Below are 16,012 nucleotides of genomic sequence, written 5' to 3' on the forward strand. Positions count from 1 at the left end.
TGGGGGCTAGAGCTGAGAATTTCTGCTGGAAATAGGCTGTTAACAAAACCATGGGACTAAGGGGTAAGGAAGGATTTTCATATGAGAACCCCAAAAATTATTATGGCCTAAGGAACCATGGTGGAGCCTGAGGTTTTGAGTAATGACAATTTGGCTGCTGAAGATAACTATGGCCAGGCCTAGGAGGGACAAGCTCAACAGAGGATGTGCTTCTGCCTGGTATTGTTGAGGAGTCTGGAAAGTGCTGAGCATGGCTCTGGTTAGGGCAATGCTAACTCTGTCTCTGGCTCTGTTTCAGCTGCTTTCTTCCAAGACTGCATATCTGAACAGGACCTGGATGAAATGAATATTGAAATAATTCGAAACACGCTGTATAAGGTAAATGAGTCACCGAGTCGCAGAATGGGTTTGGTTGGAAAGGGCCACAGTGGGTCATCTGGTTCAACATCCTTGCTCAGGTAGGGCTATCCCAGAGCACATGGCACAGGATTGTGTCCAAACGGTTCTGGAATATCTCTAGTGAGGGAGGCTCCACACCCTCTCTGGGCAAACAGTTCCAGTGCATGGTCATCCACACAGTAAAAAGGTTCTTCCTCATATTCAGGTGGAAGTTTTGTGCATCAATTTCTGCCTGTTGCCTCTTGTCCTAGTGCCCTCTCCTTCCTGAGAAAGGAAGGAGATGTAAACTTCCCTGTTTATTCCTGACGTGGTGATTAAACATGGCCAAAACCTCCTTGCATCCATTGGAAAGTAAAGATAACACTCCTGGAGGGGCCTGACATCTGATCACACAGCTCTGCTGAGTCAGGGCATCAGAGCTAGGCAGAGAGGATTTTCTCAGGAGTCTGTGCAAGAGATTTTGCAGAGGTTGTGTCTTTGAATTTACTCATGCCCCAGGCAGGCAGGAGAAGTCTGCTCCCTTACCACACAGGTTCGGAGGTGCAGTTAACTGCATTCACAGTGACTAAACTTAAACTTGGTTGAAGGACTCCCATCGACTTCGCTCCTTGTCTTGAGCCCTTCCCAAGGACCTGTCTGCTCAAGCCTTCTGTGGCTGTGATTAGGGTTAGATGTTCTTGGTAGAGCAGTGTGAAAGATGCAAGCTCAGGAGAGTATTGGCAGAGAGATGTGGAGGGGGCTAAGGATCTCCTTGTCCTGACTGTCATCTCCTCTGCAGGCTCTGTCTGGTTTTAGCTGGCAGTGTTGAAGCATGTGTTTATGTGCAGGCTGTGGCTATCGCTCCATCTCGATTCTCTGGATCAGGGGTGGGATGTAGATTTTATCTGTCAATCTTGTTTTGGCTGGTCACATCCAGCCTGCAGTCGGTGTGACCTCTTCTTCCCAAGAAAGCTATGGCCTATTTGGAGAGGCAGAGAGCAGGTCAGGCGTGAAGGCAAAGGGAGGGAAAAGGAGCGATGTGTCAGCAGTCATGCGCAGCTGCCTGTGGCCTCTGGCGTGTACTGGTCTTTGCTGTAACAGGGAGGGACACCTGTGTGCATAAACACCACAGCCTTGCAGGGCACAGGTCTCAATGTGAAGCAGGAGGGGGAAGGCAGGCAACAGAGTGGGCACAGGGAAAACTGGCTAGGAGGGAGGTGGGATGTATCCCTTTAGATCCCAGCTGCCATGTCCTTTCCCATATCCTTTTTGAGGCTCAATATTGCTTTGTAGTCTGCTCTTCCTACCCACAAATGGAAATGTAGGTGCATGTAATGCCTCAGTGTGTGCTGGCACTGGATCTTGCTAAAGAGCAGCCCCTGGGGAATTCAGGGGCTCTGTCCGTAACAAATCACAGGGATGAAGGAGTGGAAAAGGTATTTGCTGCCTACAGACTACTTGAAGCTACCTCTCTCCCCAGGGACTGGAAAATGTATAATACAATGCAAATGAAGGAACTAAAATCAAGTCTGAAATCTGCAGAGAGTTGTTCTGAAAAGTACAACAGGCCTGGGACAGATGCCTGCATTCGTGTGGAGTTGGCATGGGGAGGGGAAGTGCTATCTCCCAGACATACTGGAGGCTTTTAAGAAATCTGTGAGTGTGTTGACAGAAGGTTTGAGCAGGATTCATAGGAGGAAGGCTATTACAAAGGCTTCTTGTTAGCAATGAAGGTTCTCAAATGGAAATATGATTAAAATGGGGAACAGAGGTTAAAAATGGTCAGTGCTTAGTGTAGAGTGCAGTCAGCAGCCAAGTCTTGCAATGGAAGTGTGCAGGCATTGTTATCTTTATTGCTGGCCTTGTTATCTTCAGTGCTTACTCCCTTTGTTCCATCTCTTGTTGAAGTCAAGCCAGCTGACTGTTGGCCTTTGCTGGTGACTTTCTTGTAGGAACCAGTTGAAGGAGCTTTGCAACTGGACAATAAAATAAAGCAGGCAAATCAGTGTGGGTAAATGAGTTGTGTATGGGAGAGGCCAGGAGGGAACCCTAACTCTGCTTGTATAGTGAGGGTCTCCATGTTTCTTCCTACTACTAATTGCAATCTTGGGTAATGATTGACCTAAGCAATTGTCTCTATACAAAGTTACATGTTCCTAACAGTAGAAAAGAACTGTATGAGTATCACTGTGCTACTGCATCCATCAGTAAAGTGTGCTTGACCTGGACACTATCTCATTCCACTCATCTCAGAGTATGAACAGCAAAACAGGAGATGATGCTAAGACAGACACATTTAGAGGCTTGGGTATGATGACTTCTGTACAGAAAACTGCAGGAAAAGGCTAGGATTCCTCACCTGGCAGAGGAGGATGGTATCCACAGATGATGTTGGAAAAGTCAATGTGGATGGACAGGCCACAGGCCTGTCTTCGGACTAGACTTGAGGACAGGTGAGATTGGCAGGAGGCAGAGGGGGTGGGTTCATGAAGGGGAAGACCCATTGAGGATCATTAAAGGCAAAGACACCTCTGTTCCTGGGGTAAGGGCTTTAGGATGTTGGAGTTTTTCTTCCAGTTGCTGTCACTGGAAGGGCACCCAGTGCAGCTGTTTACAGACTGTTTCTATGTTGTATGTGCTACTGGATCCCCGTTCACTGCTGGATATTTGAGTTCACCTGTATTTGCTTCTAAAGCCTTTTGTGCAGAGGTAGTGACTGAATCTCTTCTCCAAGTTCCCTTTCCTGTCAGCCTCAAAGGGCATCCATTATCCATGTCCTTATTCCTGTAGTAACTCTGCAACTGTTGCTCTGTGCTGTCCTCCACCTGAGCAGTGGCAAGTGCTGGAGAGGCTTTCTTTGATGAGTGATGCTCACCCAGCATTGTCCTCTTGCACTGTGTGGTAACAAATATTTACAGAACACAGTAATCCAGGTGCTTTCCTGGTGCAGAGGCTGAGAGTATCCAACTTTTACATTCTTGGTCCATCTTAAGTCCTAGAGTTGTTGTGATAAACAGAGATTTGTGGTGTCTCAGCATCCTTTTATTCCATCCCTTTGAAGTGATTCTGCTTGCAGCTCTCTAAGGCTTGGGGAGGTGTTTTATTACTTGATCACTTCTTCTGAGAACATTTTTGCTGAACGATACTTTTAGCCATCCACAGCCTTCTTAGGCTCCCCCTGGGAGACAGAGTCATCTTCCAGATGGATTACAGAACATCTCCACAAAGGATTTCCTGGAGGCAGCGTGGCTGTGCCTGGCCGTATGATTTCTGCAGTGCTTCACTTGGGATAGAGACCAAGTGGCTGCAGTGTGAAAAGAGAATTCGAGAGGATGGCTGGTTTCTTTCACAGATGTCCTGTCTCATCTCTTGACTCTGCTTACACAGCGCTACTTTCTGAGTGTAGGTCTTGCAGCTATGGTTGTGTGGCTTGGCATGTTTGTAGAGGCCAGAGCAGGGTCAGGAAACCACGTGAGACTTCAGTAAAATGAGTTAGGCGACTCAAAGGAGAAAAATAGGCTTTAACCTTGCTGCCTGGGGATCTTGCCCACAGTAAGCTCATGCAGTCACTTGAACAAGCCCAACCACAACCCTTCATGTCTGGCTCCTGGGGAAAGCACAGTCCTTGTGTGGGCAAGTTCATATGGGGCCAGAGTGCCTGTGCTGTGTTACAGAGCATCTGGGAGCAAGAAAGCAAATTCTGCTTGCTGTCTGTCCTCTGCTGAAGGGCCCTGTGGGGGAGTAGATGAAGCTGTGTAGAAGAATGGTCATCTGCCCTCTCTCTTCCAGGCTTACCTGGAGTCCTTCTACAAGTTCTGCAAGACGCTGGGAGGTACCACGGCAGATGCCATGTGCCCAATCCTGGAGGTAGGTCTGGAAACTTCCATAGCTGGATGGTATTACAGCGATGGTCATCACTCCCTGCTCGGGCCCAGCTTGTCTGCCAGTTATTAAGCATTCTTCAGTTCCTGTTCAGCATCCCCATGCCCACTTGACCTGCTTGCTGGGAGACCTGGGGAACACTGCCTGAGCATGACTTTGATCCCCCAAGTACTGATACATTAGTTGCCTCAGTGGCAACGTCTTCTTCCTATGACGCTTCTAACATGTAGGAGAGCTACCAGAGCTCTTGGAGTCACAGCTTGTCTCCATGCCAAAGCTTGCTGTGGCAAGATGTGCAGGACTTAGGAGCAGATGAGAGTCACCCCTTGACTTGGGCAAGATTTGGCTTGTGCCTGGGATGGGGATTTCCTCACCTGAATGCTCCCCAGGTACTGGGCATACTGGGAGCCTGCACACGTAGCCTGCCCTGGCTGAGCACTGGAGAGCTGTACGCATCCCAGGAGCCTCCTCATGCTGCCCTCTGATGTGGCTGTGTGCAGAGCAGCACTGATATCTGGCAGCCTCTGGTAAAGATACTGCATCCCAGCATGAGCCACTCTCTTCCCACAGTTTGAAGCTGACCGGAGGGCCTTCATTATTACCATCAACTCATTTGGTACTGAGCTGTCCAAGGAGGACCGAGCCAAGCTGTTCCCACACTGTGGCAAGCTCTACCCCGAGGGCCTGGCTCAGCTGGCCAGGGCAGATGACTACGAGCAAGTCAAAAACGTTGCTGACTACTACCCTGTGAGTGCTCTGGGGTGAGGGCCGTGGGGATTGGTACAAGAGCCTGCTCTGCATCAAAGCTTCTTGAGGATCTGGGGAAACTTGTGACTTGACAGCCTGGGGAGAGAGGTGCCAGTCGTCTCTGATGCTGTTGGTCCTGTGCTCTGCTTGGGCAGGACTTGGCTTGCCTGAGATGTCATTGGCTTCTTAGTCATAGCTGTCATTTTAGGGTTGACTGGGAGACAGTGTTCCCTGTTCAAGGGTGTGGGGACTGCCTTTACCACTAAACCCCTAAAGTGCTGATGTGGAAGCAGTGACAGGCTCTCCTTGCCTGATTTGGGATGGAAATGTATCTTTAGTGAGAAGTGGTGTTGCCCCACTTCCAGCCTTGAGCTCTGGCTCAGTTGAAGGTGAGTCGCTGACCTGGGAGGACACGTTTGGATTTGTCTGTGTTCAAGCCACTTTGTGCATGGCTGTGGGCCTGTTTGGAGTCATAGAGCTCAGTGTCCCTTTACTGAGCAACCTGCGTGTGGGCAGAGGGGTCTGGCCCAAGCACTCCAGTCTGTACATGGAGGGGGTCTGTACCTGATGCCCCTTTTCCTGTGGCTCGAAGCAATGATATGCCTTTGAGAACTGCACATTTTGGAGAAGGAGCAGGACTCTTGCTTTCTCTGTTCTCTGACTTAACAGAGTGGCTGGAGTATCTGTGACACAGGAGGCTCTCAAGTGCTGCTGAGCTTGGGTACAGGGTATATCCTCATATAATGATTTCCTGCAGGAGTACAAGCTGCTATTTGAAGGGGCTGGCAGCAACCCTGGAGACAAAACCCTTGAAGACAGGTTCTTTGAGCACGAGGTGAGTGAGCCCTGAAATGCTTCTTGACATGTGCCATTTGCAAAGCTCCAGGTGTCAGAAAGCTGGTCTACTGCCCTGTCAGCAGTACTGTGGATGAACAGGATTTGAGGGAAGGAGAAGCATGCTTGCCCTCTGCTCCTGCATGAGAATGGGGGCCTGGCATAGTGCTTGGCCTGTTGTCTAACCCAGATTCCAGCAGTGTGAGGAGGCATGTTTGGGGCTGCTCATGGATATTTGGTCCATCAATAGCAAAACCAGAGTGTAATTACATGGAGAAGAAGGACTTCTATGGTACCTGAGTTATAAATATTTCCCCCTTCAAATGTCAGAGTCTGTCCTGAGCCATGTGCTATAGGTTAGAGCTGTCCTGAGGACCTAGAGAGATGCAGAGTAGGATACCTGTGCAGAGCCTTCGAGCCTGCTGGGAAGTCATGGGTCCTTCCGAGCAACTCCATGCTTGCCTTGACCAACTCCTCCTATCTGAAATGAACAAATGACATGTCCTCCTCTGGGCTTTCCCCAGGTAAAGTTGAACAAGCTGGCCTTCCTCAACCAATTCCACTTTGGAGTCTTCTACGCCTTTGTGAAGCTGAAGGAGCAGGAGTGCCGCAACATCGTGTGGATCGCAGAGTGCATCGCCCAGCGGCACAGGACCAAGATCGACAACTACATTCCCATCTTCTAACTCTGCTCTGCTCCTGTCCAACCCTCCCACCCCTGGAGTCTGGACAGACCCCTAACTCCCTGAATTGTCCCGTGCCCAGACTCCAGGGATGTCTCATCTGTGGAACTGGATCAAATGAGGAAACTGTACAGTTGCTAGTTAAATTATTCAAAAGCTGGAGTTGTGTGTGCTGTGAGATGTCCAGAGGGACCAGTGGTCCAGGCTTAGCCCTGTGCAGCAGGAGGGTCTCCTGTTGTGTATGCAGTAGTCACAGTGTTCCTGTACTAATTGCTGTGTGTGCTTATGCTCATAGAGCTGCGGGGGCCTGCCTCTGAGAGAGTTCCACTGCTGCAGAGGAATGGGTCAGGTCTGCCGTGGCTGGGGGGCCCTCTGTCAGTGCTCTGCACGTCTCCTACTCAGTGTTGTTCCTGTGAGATGTAGTTATACTGTGGTTTGTAGCGTAGCCCATGCTGCTGTGCAATTCCTGCATCCCCTTGTAGTGAACCCTGACCTGGGAGAGACCAAGCAACCCTGGCCAGGACTTGAATGGAGCCTGTGGGAATGTGAGGGCAGAGCCAGAGTGCTTGTGGAGCACAGTCCTCCCACTCTGGCAGTGTTTGCACTCATGCAGCCTCTCTGTTTCTGCAGAAGCAGCTCTCATCAGTCTCCCTGCCCTGGACAGGGCTCCATAAGCTGGCTGAGCTCCTTCCTCAGAGCTGTGAAGACCCACAGCTTGCAGTTTACTGACACAACCGTGCAAGAGCTGGGGCTCCTCTGGGCTCTGCAGATGGTGGTGGACCCCTGCACCCCTCCAGGGTAGACATCCAGGCTTGTCCCCTGCAGAGGGTGGAGTGCACTACCATGAAGCTGTATGGCACAGCTGGCCAGAAGACAGAGCAGCCTTAGTCACCCTGGTGGGGGCAGGGATGTGCCAGGCCCTGCCTGTCTGTGATCTAGGGTGGGAGCCAAGCCCTGGGCATGGTGTGGCAACCCTGCTCTTTGCTGCTCTGTTCTGGCTAGCTCCTACTTGCACTTGAGTTCTGGGACATGTGCAATGGCAGCAGACAAGCCTTGCTGGAGGGAAACATACTGGCTGCTGCTGGGAAGAAGGATCAATGGAGAGTGGCTCTGTCCCAGCTTATGCTGTGGTCACCTCTGCAGCTTGTTTTCCTGTGATCCCCCCCTCTCTACACCAATAAATATCTGCCTACTGCACTATTCTCTCCTGCTTACTTGGGCACCTGGTCCCACAGCCCCAGGTGGAGCCTCCATCAGTCACAGGGAATCTGGTAGTTGTGGTAGTGGAGCCTGGTGTGGTTCCTGTGTGAGTTGGGACACTTGTTTGTACGACAGGCATCATTGTGGTACCACCCCATGATGCCCAGAGTACTCCCTCCAGCCCAAGCCAGGACAGTGCCTGGTCTGTGGGTGCAGCTGGCTGCTGAGCTAAGGGGTGCAGCCTTATGGGAATGATCCATAAAGTTAGGGAGCTGCATGGTTTGTCCCTGGTGCCTGGGGCTGGCCACATGGGGCACTGTCACCGCTGCCATCCTTGCCCCAGCAGGGCCACAGAGTCAGAGCAAAGCAAAAGAAAGCTTTTGGCATAGGGCTGGGGAGGAGCAGGGAGTGGGCACAAATCCCTCCTGGCAGGCTGAGCCCTTTTCTAGGAGTACCTGTGGCACCTGCTGCTGCAGGTGAGGCTTCTGCCACAGTGCTCGGTGTGGTGCCAGCCGTGACCCAGCTTAGCTCTCCCCACAGGCTGGGCATCCCTGAGCAGCATTGCAGCACTGCACTGTGGAAGGAGTCAGCCAGAGCCTGCTGGAATATCAAGAATGGATTTATTTAAAAAGTGACAATCACATAGTTCATCTCATGAAGAGCTCTGCAGCACTGGCAGCCTGGTCTTGGCCCCTGCACTCATCAGGAGCGTGTGGAGTGTGTAATGAGTGGCAGGGAGGCAGCGGCCACAGGGTCCCAGCCCTGACCCAGCCAAGAGGGGATGGAGACAAACAGCTCTGAGAGCAGTAAGGAAGGTGGTGGGTAGCTGAGGAGGTACATCCCAGCCTGTTGTGCAGAGCTGCTGAGTCAGGCAGGGATGGGCCTCTTGGACGGTGCATGGTTAGAAAAAATACAAAACCAAGGTCTCTAGAAAATGTTGATTCTTGCACAATAGAAAATAGATCTACCTGATTTTGGAAAGAAATTTGGTTTTTAACGTCTAGTGCTGATTGTTCCCCCACGGTGCAGGAGGGCGGTGCCTTTGGCTCTGCACGCGCTCAGGGGCCGGTGTGCCTGGAAAGGCCCTGTGCAGGCCCAGGTCAGGCCTTCTTCACATCCTTGTGGTGCTCTCGCTGCAGGGCTCGGGGCAGCTTGGGGTTGATGAAGAATCCTTTCAAGAACAAGTCTCGGACAAAGTAGGGCAGGTAGCGGTGTATGAAATACATGATCCCAAGGCCCTGCCCTGGGTAGTAGCGCACGGCTGGGTTGGCAGCCAGAAGCCCCTCTGTGATGCTGTTCACCACCGCACTGAGGTCCTCCACTGCCACCTTCATGAACTGGATGAACTGCTGGTTGATCTCTTCCACATACTCCTCGCCATAGGCCTGCAGCAACTCCTGGGGCAGGCTGGCCAACAGCTGCTGCTTGTGCAGGTTCCAGAAGGCAGGGTCACACGTCGTCCCTGCAAGGAAACAGTCCCCGTGAGCTGTGTGGGCTCCCCCACTCCAGCCCCCCTGCCATGGGTGCCAGCAGCCCCAGTCACCTTCCAGCCTCACAGGAAGGTCCAGCTGAGACCCTGGCAAAGATTGCCATGAGGGAAGTACAGTAGTAGGACCATGGTGGCTCTTGCTAGCCTGAGACTGGACCAGGGGTCTTGGACCCTGCCTGCAGTGGGGATGCTGCTGTCATAAATGTGACTGAGCTGCTTTGACCAGTCCTAGTGCTATGGACTGGTCAAGGACTTGATCCTGATGCTGTTTCAATCCATCAGAGCCCAATGGCCACAGGATAGCCACTGTCCCCATATGGCTGGAGACGCTCAGAAGCTGCATGCTTGCACCACCAACTGCTCATCCCATTGCTCCACCTTCTGCCTCCCTGGGATACCTGTCCCTTGCCCAGAGGCACAGACAGGAGCAGGCACTGACCCTCTTACCTGTTTTGTAGTAGCCAGGCAGGATGAGGCTGACTTTGATGCCCCAGGGCTGGAGCTCACTGCGGAAGGTGTCCATGACCAGGCTGAGGGCTGCCTTTGAAGCCCCATAGGCTGCCAGGCAGGGGAAGGGCATGTCACCTGGCAGGAGTGAAAGAATGAGTGAGCCAATGCTCCAGCAGGCACAGAGGGGAGTGGGGGGAAAGGGCAGGGCTTGTGTAGGGCTGTGTTCCTGGCCCCTGCTTAAGGAAATGGCTTAGGGTTTGTTTTGCTGAGAAAACAACTGCAAATATCTTCAAATTAATGTTTTAATGGGGGAAAAAAACAGTGGTGAGGGAAGAGGAAATTGATTTTGCTCCCTGTCCAGCTAAAGCTTGGGATTGTCATCCCCAGTGGACGATTAGAGTGTTTTAATGGGCAAAAAAAAAGGGCAGGGGAAGGAAGTTGATTTTCCCACCCTGGCTGGGGCTGGCATCCCAATGTGCTCAATGGAGGCACATGGCAGCTGGGCTGGGGTTGCCCATGCTGCCTGTGATCAGGCTGACTGTCCCCAGCCCCCATTTCTCCTCCTGTGTTGGTGGCTGCTGTGGGGGTCAGCAGTGCTGCCAGCTCATCCTAGATATTCCTGGTGCCAGTTGGCTGAGAAGATTGGAGTGCCTGGGGGTTGGGAATTGCACCACACCATGGGGATGCTCAAGCCGTGCCTGGCCTGAGGGTGCCAGGGGAGGGAGGCTGCTCACCTGCAGGGCTGCTCACGGTGACAATGCGGCCACCAGCAGAGCGGAGCAGGGGCAGCAGCCCCTTGGTGAGCTCCAGGGAGCCAAAGAAGTTCACCTCCATGCAGGTGCGGAACTTGCCCAGCGGCGAGAGCTCAGCGTCAGCGATGGTGTCATTGAACCCAGCGTTGTTCACCAGGCCCCAGAGTCCTGTGGGAATGGGATGCTTGAAGACGTGACCTGAATGGGGAAGCCCCACCCTGGGATTTCCAGCTGCTCCCCAGGCTGATGGGGGTCCTGCAAGGGCATTGTAAGGTGCCCCAGGACAAGAGAGCTTGGCAAAGGCTGTTGGCACAGGGACGCAGCCCCCCGTGGAGATACATGGAGGTTTGCCACTGCCATGCTGGCTGCAGGCTGAGGTCCCAGGGAGTTCTGTGGGGTGCTGTGAAGTTGCCAAAGGCAGCTCCTACCTGTGCTGTTGGTGTGGGCCTGGATATGCTGCAGGACGCGCTGGATGTCCTCTGTCTTGGTCAGGTCCATCTGCAGCAGTGTCAGCCTCGATGAGCAGCTCTGGCGCAGCTCCTGGGCACCAGGACTCTGCAGGTCCAGCACACTGGCAAACACCCGAAAGCCCATGATGTCCAAGTGCCTGGCTGTTGCCTGCCCAAAGCCTGAGTCACATCCTGAAAGAGATGGGAAGAGCCTTGCAGTGGCCAGTGACAGCCACTGTCTGCCTCTACCCCCCAAAGATCCCCTAGCTCTGCCTCTCCATCACTAGGAACCAGCCCCAGGAACCAAAATCCACCCTCTGTAGCTCCTGACTCACCAGGATGTGACCTTGCCCTGGGGCATTTGCAGGTCATGGAGCTGCTGTTTTCTCTCCCTTGCAGGAGGAAGAAAACACTCCCTTTATCGGCAGCCCCATCATCCCCCGAGCTGCAGGCAAACCCACAGGCACCAGCACCGCACCCACCGAACAGCCCAGAGCCCTGCAGCGATGCGGGGCCATCAACCCTCAAAATAGCCTCTAAAAGCTTCATCAAGCACCATTCATAGCTGGCGTAAGGCTCCCTGGGAGACTTTTGCTGAAGGTCTTTGCCTCCCAGAAAGTGATCAAAGAGGCAGAGGACCTCTTCGCCTAGCTGAGGCATGAGGGCATTAAAAAGGGTGAGGGAAAAAATGGATTCTGGTCTGCTCCTGCTACCCTGCATCCTTCAAGGGAGCATCCAAACGGATGGACCACTCGGGTGAGTACTGGTGCTCCATGACCGGTCCCAGCCTCATTTTCCTCCATCTCTGCTCAAACAGAGGCACCACAGGTGACACTGTCACCTGCAAAGCCACCATCGGGGTGGCTGGGAGACAGCCTGGGCAGGAGCTGGCTGTTGCAGAGCAGTGACAAGGCCAGTGGCCAGGGTGGAGCGGCCAGGATGCAAACAAACAGCAGCAGCAAGGTACAGGCTGTTCCCGGGGCCGATGGCAGCACTGATAGCTCCGGGAGTCTGTGCCACAACCGCTGCCCAGTCACATTAACCATTAACAGGGGAGCGCTGCAGGGGCAGCCCTGTGGCCCTGTACCCCCCTGCCCTGCACCTTTGGGTGCTCATGAGGACATCCTGAAAATGGACCCTGTGTGGCACCTGGAGCCACCCTGGGGTGGGCACAACAGTGGCCCTGGGGACTGTTACCTCATGAGATTCAGCACCCCTCCACCAGCCTTTGAGGTGGGGGGGAGGTGGGCACAGTGCCTGGCTGCCTCACTCTTCCACACCCCCAGGCTGGGGTCAGGCACAGCTCTTGGGGTGCCAGCTAAGCATCAGTTCAGTGTCTCTGTCCCAGTTCCCTGCTCAGTTTTACTCTGTTGGTGCGTCAGAAACCTGTAATTAAACCTTGGCCAGAGGCCAGAGTGATAACACGGCCCAGAGGTGTTCAGTTGGCAGGAAGGGCCTGCAGGGACCTCCCTTTCCCACACTCATCATGGATGTGTGCCAGGTTGGCTCAGCATCACCCCAGCATTGTCCCAGCATCACCCCCAAAACCCTGGTCTGCAGGGCATGCTGAAGGTACAGCACATCCACCTCTCCCCTCCCTGGGAGCAGTGCATAGTGCCAGCAGACAAACAGATAAGGTGCATTTCACCTTTCCAAGCAGTGCAGGAGAAAACTGCAATAAAGATAAGGTTTAAAAATAAAAGTGCTCGTGGCCACAGCCTCACCATGACGCAGCTGACAGGAGGGTTACCTGCATTGCTCCCATGCAGCTGGCAAGAAAAGCTTCCAGTCCAAACATGAAGCTTCCTATCACCACGTAACTCTCAAAACCCCAGGAAACATCCCAAAAAACTGAGAGCCAGGTTTGCTGGCTTCTTATGGGCAAGTCTGGCAAGGAGGGAGCAAACACAGCCACATGCTGTCCAAGTCAGGCAGGGTTTGTTTTGCCTTAGAGGAGCAGGGCAGTCAGACGGTTTGTTTCGGAAGTTCTAATTTATTCACACACATACCAAATAAAAAAAAACTCCTGGGAGGCTGGCGGGAGGCCCAAGGCCAGGAGGGTGAGGATGCTCTGGTGTTATTTAAGGTCTCCGCTGCTGCTCAGCTTCCCATCCGCTCTGCTCAGGCATGGCCAAGAGTGCAGGGAGGGACAATGAACCCCCTGGGCCCATAACACGTGGCCCCAAAGCATGGCAGCTTTCCCAGGGCCATGTTCACTCCCCATGGCCACCAGCACATGAGCTGCTGGCCACGCCAGAGCTGGCACAGGAGCCATTGCCGCTGGCCCGGCCCCGCCGGGAGCGCTGGAGCCGTCCAGTCTGTGCAACCCCAGCAAGGCTGGCGCTGGGCTCGCTGCCCTCCCAGGATGCTGCATCACGAGGAGATGCCGGCGCCAGTTCCCCCCGCCCCAGCTCCCAGCTTGCCAGCTGGTTTCACAGTCCTGCTGGAGGGAGGGACGTGGTCAGATCAAGCACAGGAGCCCAGCACTGGGAGCGCAGCAGAGGAGAGCAGGTACCTTGAAGCCCTTGCATCGCATCCCCATGGACCCTGGGCCAGCAGACAGAGGCTTTTGCTGCAGCAGGAGCACAGCTAAACCTGAGTCCAGGTTGCAAAATCCAGCAACACTCCACAGGCTCAGCAAGCCGGGACAAACTCCTGCACCAAGGGCCGGCCGGACATTTTCCAGAGCATCAAGTCAGCAGCAATTCCTGAGAACTTTGCGAAAGCTCCAGCCACTTCAGCGGCTCCCCAAAGAGTGAGAGATGCAAGCCTCCACTAGAATTTTGGCATGACAAGCCCCAATTTTACTTATCTTGAGCAAGCAAAAAGGTTTGGCCTCCAGCATCATCAGAAGGGGTGCCCTCCCACCCACTCGGGGAGGGAACGAGGACTGACACCACAGCATCTTGCATCCATTGTCCAGAGCTGCTCCTCAGGGTGACAGCAGAGCCACCGCCGGGGCTGAGCTGTGCCAGCTGGGCAGCTCCCAGCCAGCCCGCAGCGCTCGCGCTTCCTCGCTCCAGGAGCCAGCTGGAGCTGCAGTCCCGGTTTGGTGCGGACACATTTCTTTCAGGTGAGTCAGGCATGGCACGCTCTGACATTTTGCTGTCTCAGGTATTCACCCTGCTCTCCTGCACCAGCACCAAGGCCACCACACACAGACATGCTCAAAATTAGTGCTACAGTTTTCTGATTGGAGCAGAGAGGGTCAGTAACACGGCTGCGACCCAGGAGCTGCTGAAGCACAACCAGGTGCCTGCCCCTGCCCCCACTGCTGGCACGGTACGTGATGGAGGGCTGGCAGCACAGGTCTGCAGTGCTCACCCCAACACAACCTAGGAATAACTTCCCTTCCCAAACTGTGAGCTGACAGTCCCCATCCATGAGCCATGAGCTGTGCAATCTCATTCTGGAGCTGTGGAACTGAAAGCTGGGCATCTTAAACCATGAGTTATAATCCAAGCTTCTTCATCCCCAAGCCATGAGCTGTGTACATCCTCATCCCTGAGCCATGAACTGAGCACCCTCATCTCTGAACCAGAAGTTGCGCATCCTTATGACCTTTGCATCCTCATCCCTGAACCATGCACAACAGGTGAGGACCAATGAAAAGCTAAGCAGTGAGAACCACAGCTTGGCTAAAGAATTCCCATGTGCCCGCAAAACTGCCCAGAGCCTGATGGGTACAGTGGCAGCTCCCTGGATCTGGTCCCTCCACAGCCACCCCAGCTGAGGACCCTGGTGTGGAAGCTGAAGAGGGCTTGCCCCAGGGCTGAGCACCCTTGTGATGCACCAGCTCCCCCATGGTCACCCTGGCAGCGTGGTCAGTCAGCAGCCCTAGGGCAGTGCTCCAGGCACCCAGCAGCGAGGCAGCTGGAGGCATCCCTTGAGGATGCTCCATCTTCCACCAACGGGGAGCTTGCCAGCTGAGTTGGGCACTCAGAAGGGCATCACTCCCTCCCCCCATCAGCTCTGCAGGCCCTTGCCTGGGTGCCCCCTGCTGCTCCTCAAATCCCAGGATCAATCCCCCCCTCTTCAAAGAGCTTTAGGGCTGTGTGCCCCACCACCCTGTCCAAGAGGCCTCACCAGGATGGAGCTGTCACCAGGCTCAAGGACACCATCAACAGGGCACCAAGGCAAATGGATTAACACACTGAGCCACTTGTTTCCACGGGCTCAAGCTCAAACCCTGCCTGGGATGCCAAGTTAAATGTGGCCTTCTGGCTCTGACAGGATTCACTGCCATCATGGATCCAGCTTCTCCGGGCATGGTATGGGATTTAGCAGCACTGAGGGAGGCTCAGCTGGGTGCCTGAGCAGGCACTGGTCCCAACTCAGCTGTTTGTCTCAGCTCCATCCTGGGAGTGTGGGCACCTCATGGATGCAGAAGCACAGGACAAGGTGGGGATGGTGCCATCAGAGGGGATGGCAGTCCCCCAGAGGAACTCAAGGAGGGGATCTTTGCACAGTGCAGGTCCAGGCATGATAAAATGCCCAGCAAAATCCTGTGTGGGCAGGACAAGGCCCAGTGGCCAACACCTCCCGGCTGCTGCACACATTTGGAGCAAGGAGTGATAAAGGGGTGATGTCAGCCCCGGGCAAGAGGGAACAAATTCTTGGCAGGGCACAGGAGAGGGAGGGGAAGGCAGGAGCACCTGTCCCCACAGCAGCTGGGCCACCACAGCCATGCACCAGCCCTGGCCTCCCCAGCCAGGCATCAGCCACCATCTGCCCACACCCAAGGAACTTCTGTGGGAGTGTGGCTGGGAAGGGGCACCCACAGCCCCCAACCCATCCAGTGTCATCACTGTTCACAGGAAACACCACCCCAGCCACTGGCTTGCATGGCATGCCATGCCCCCATTCCCTGTGGGAGCAGCCCTCATGCCCAAGCACAGGCAGACAGGGCTGGGGTGGCAGCAGGCCTGGTGATGCTACTGCTGGTCCTCAGCACTGGGGTTCAGGAAGTCACAAGCCTAATTAAATTAAATTAAAGCCAAGAGATACCCTTAGGGATGACCCAAATCCCATCCCCAAATCCCTAGTGAGTGGATAATGCAGGAGCCCCCCACCCAAGCAGCCTGGGTGTGCATCCCTGCAAAGCCTCAGCCTCCTTCCTGAGCAGGACCTGAGCCAAGGGGGGCACAC

At 54.1% G+C, this 16,012-nt stretch overlaps 2 protein-coding genes across 2 annotated transcripts in view; one reads left to right on the top strand and one right to left on the bottom strand.

Moving 5' to 3' along the window:
- ATP6V0D1 (ATPase H+ transporting V0 subunit d1) overlaps positions 1 to 7,721 on the top strand; it is a gene marked incomplete at its 5' end in the record, with an annotated part of 33,789 nt that extends 26,068 nt beyond the window's left edge. Inside the window, 5 exons of the mRNA XM_005422749.2 lie at positions 299 to 378; positions 4,168 to 4,245; positions 4,831 to 5,007; positions 5,765 to 5,842; positions 6,366 to 7,721. Coding sequence (XP_005422806.2) covers positions 299 to 378; positions 4,168 to 4,245; positions 4,831 to 5,007; positions 5,765 to 5,842; positions 6,366 to 6,527 — 575 coding nt within the window. The remainder of the gene's footprint in view (positions 1 to 298; positions 379 to 4,167; positions 4,246 to 4,830; positions 5,008 to 5,764; positions 5,843 to 6,365) is intronic.
- Positions 7,722 to 8,322: 601 nt separating this feature from the next.
- On the bottom strand, positions 8,323 to 11,639 carry HSD11B2 (hydroxysteroid 11-beta dehydrogenase 2). The gene is made up of 5 exons (XM_014307772.2): positions 11,578 to 11,639; positions 10,844 to 11,076; positions 10,398 to 10,583; positions 9,661 to 9,798; positions 8,323 to 9,186 (listed from the first exon to the last, which is right to left on the bottom strand). Exons 1-5 carry the CDS (start codon positions 11,637 to 11,639, stop codon positions 8,825 to 8,827), a joined length of 981 nt encoding a protein of 326 aa, XP_014163247.2. The 3' UTR covers positions 8,323 to 8,824.
- Between the last annotated feature and the right edge of the window lie 4,373 nt (positions 11,640 to 16,012).

The sequence above is a fragment of the Geospiza fortis genome, unplaced genomic scaffold, assembly GCF_000277835.1.
Source record: "Geospiza fortis unplaced genomic scaffold, GeoFor_1.0 scaffold97, whole genome shotgun sequence".
Lineage (NCBI taxonomy): Eukaryota > Metazoa > Chordata > Aves > Passeriformes > Thraupidae > Geospiza > Geospiza fortis.

Coding starts and splice junctions, on each gene's coding strand:
- HSD11B2 (XM_014307772.2), bottom strand. CDS start 11,639: ATGGAGCACCAGTACTCACCCGAGTGGTCCATCCGTTTGGATGCTCCC. Junction 10,584..10,843: donor GGCCCACACCAACAGCACAG/GTAGGAGCTGCC, acceptor CCATTCCCACAG/GACTCTGGGGCCTGGTGAAC. Junction 9,799..10,397: donor CACCGTGAGCAGCCCTGCAG/GTGAGCAGCCTC, acceptor CACTCCTGCCAG/GTGACATGCCCTTCCCCTGC.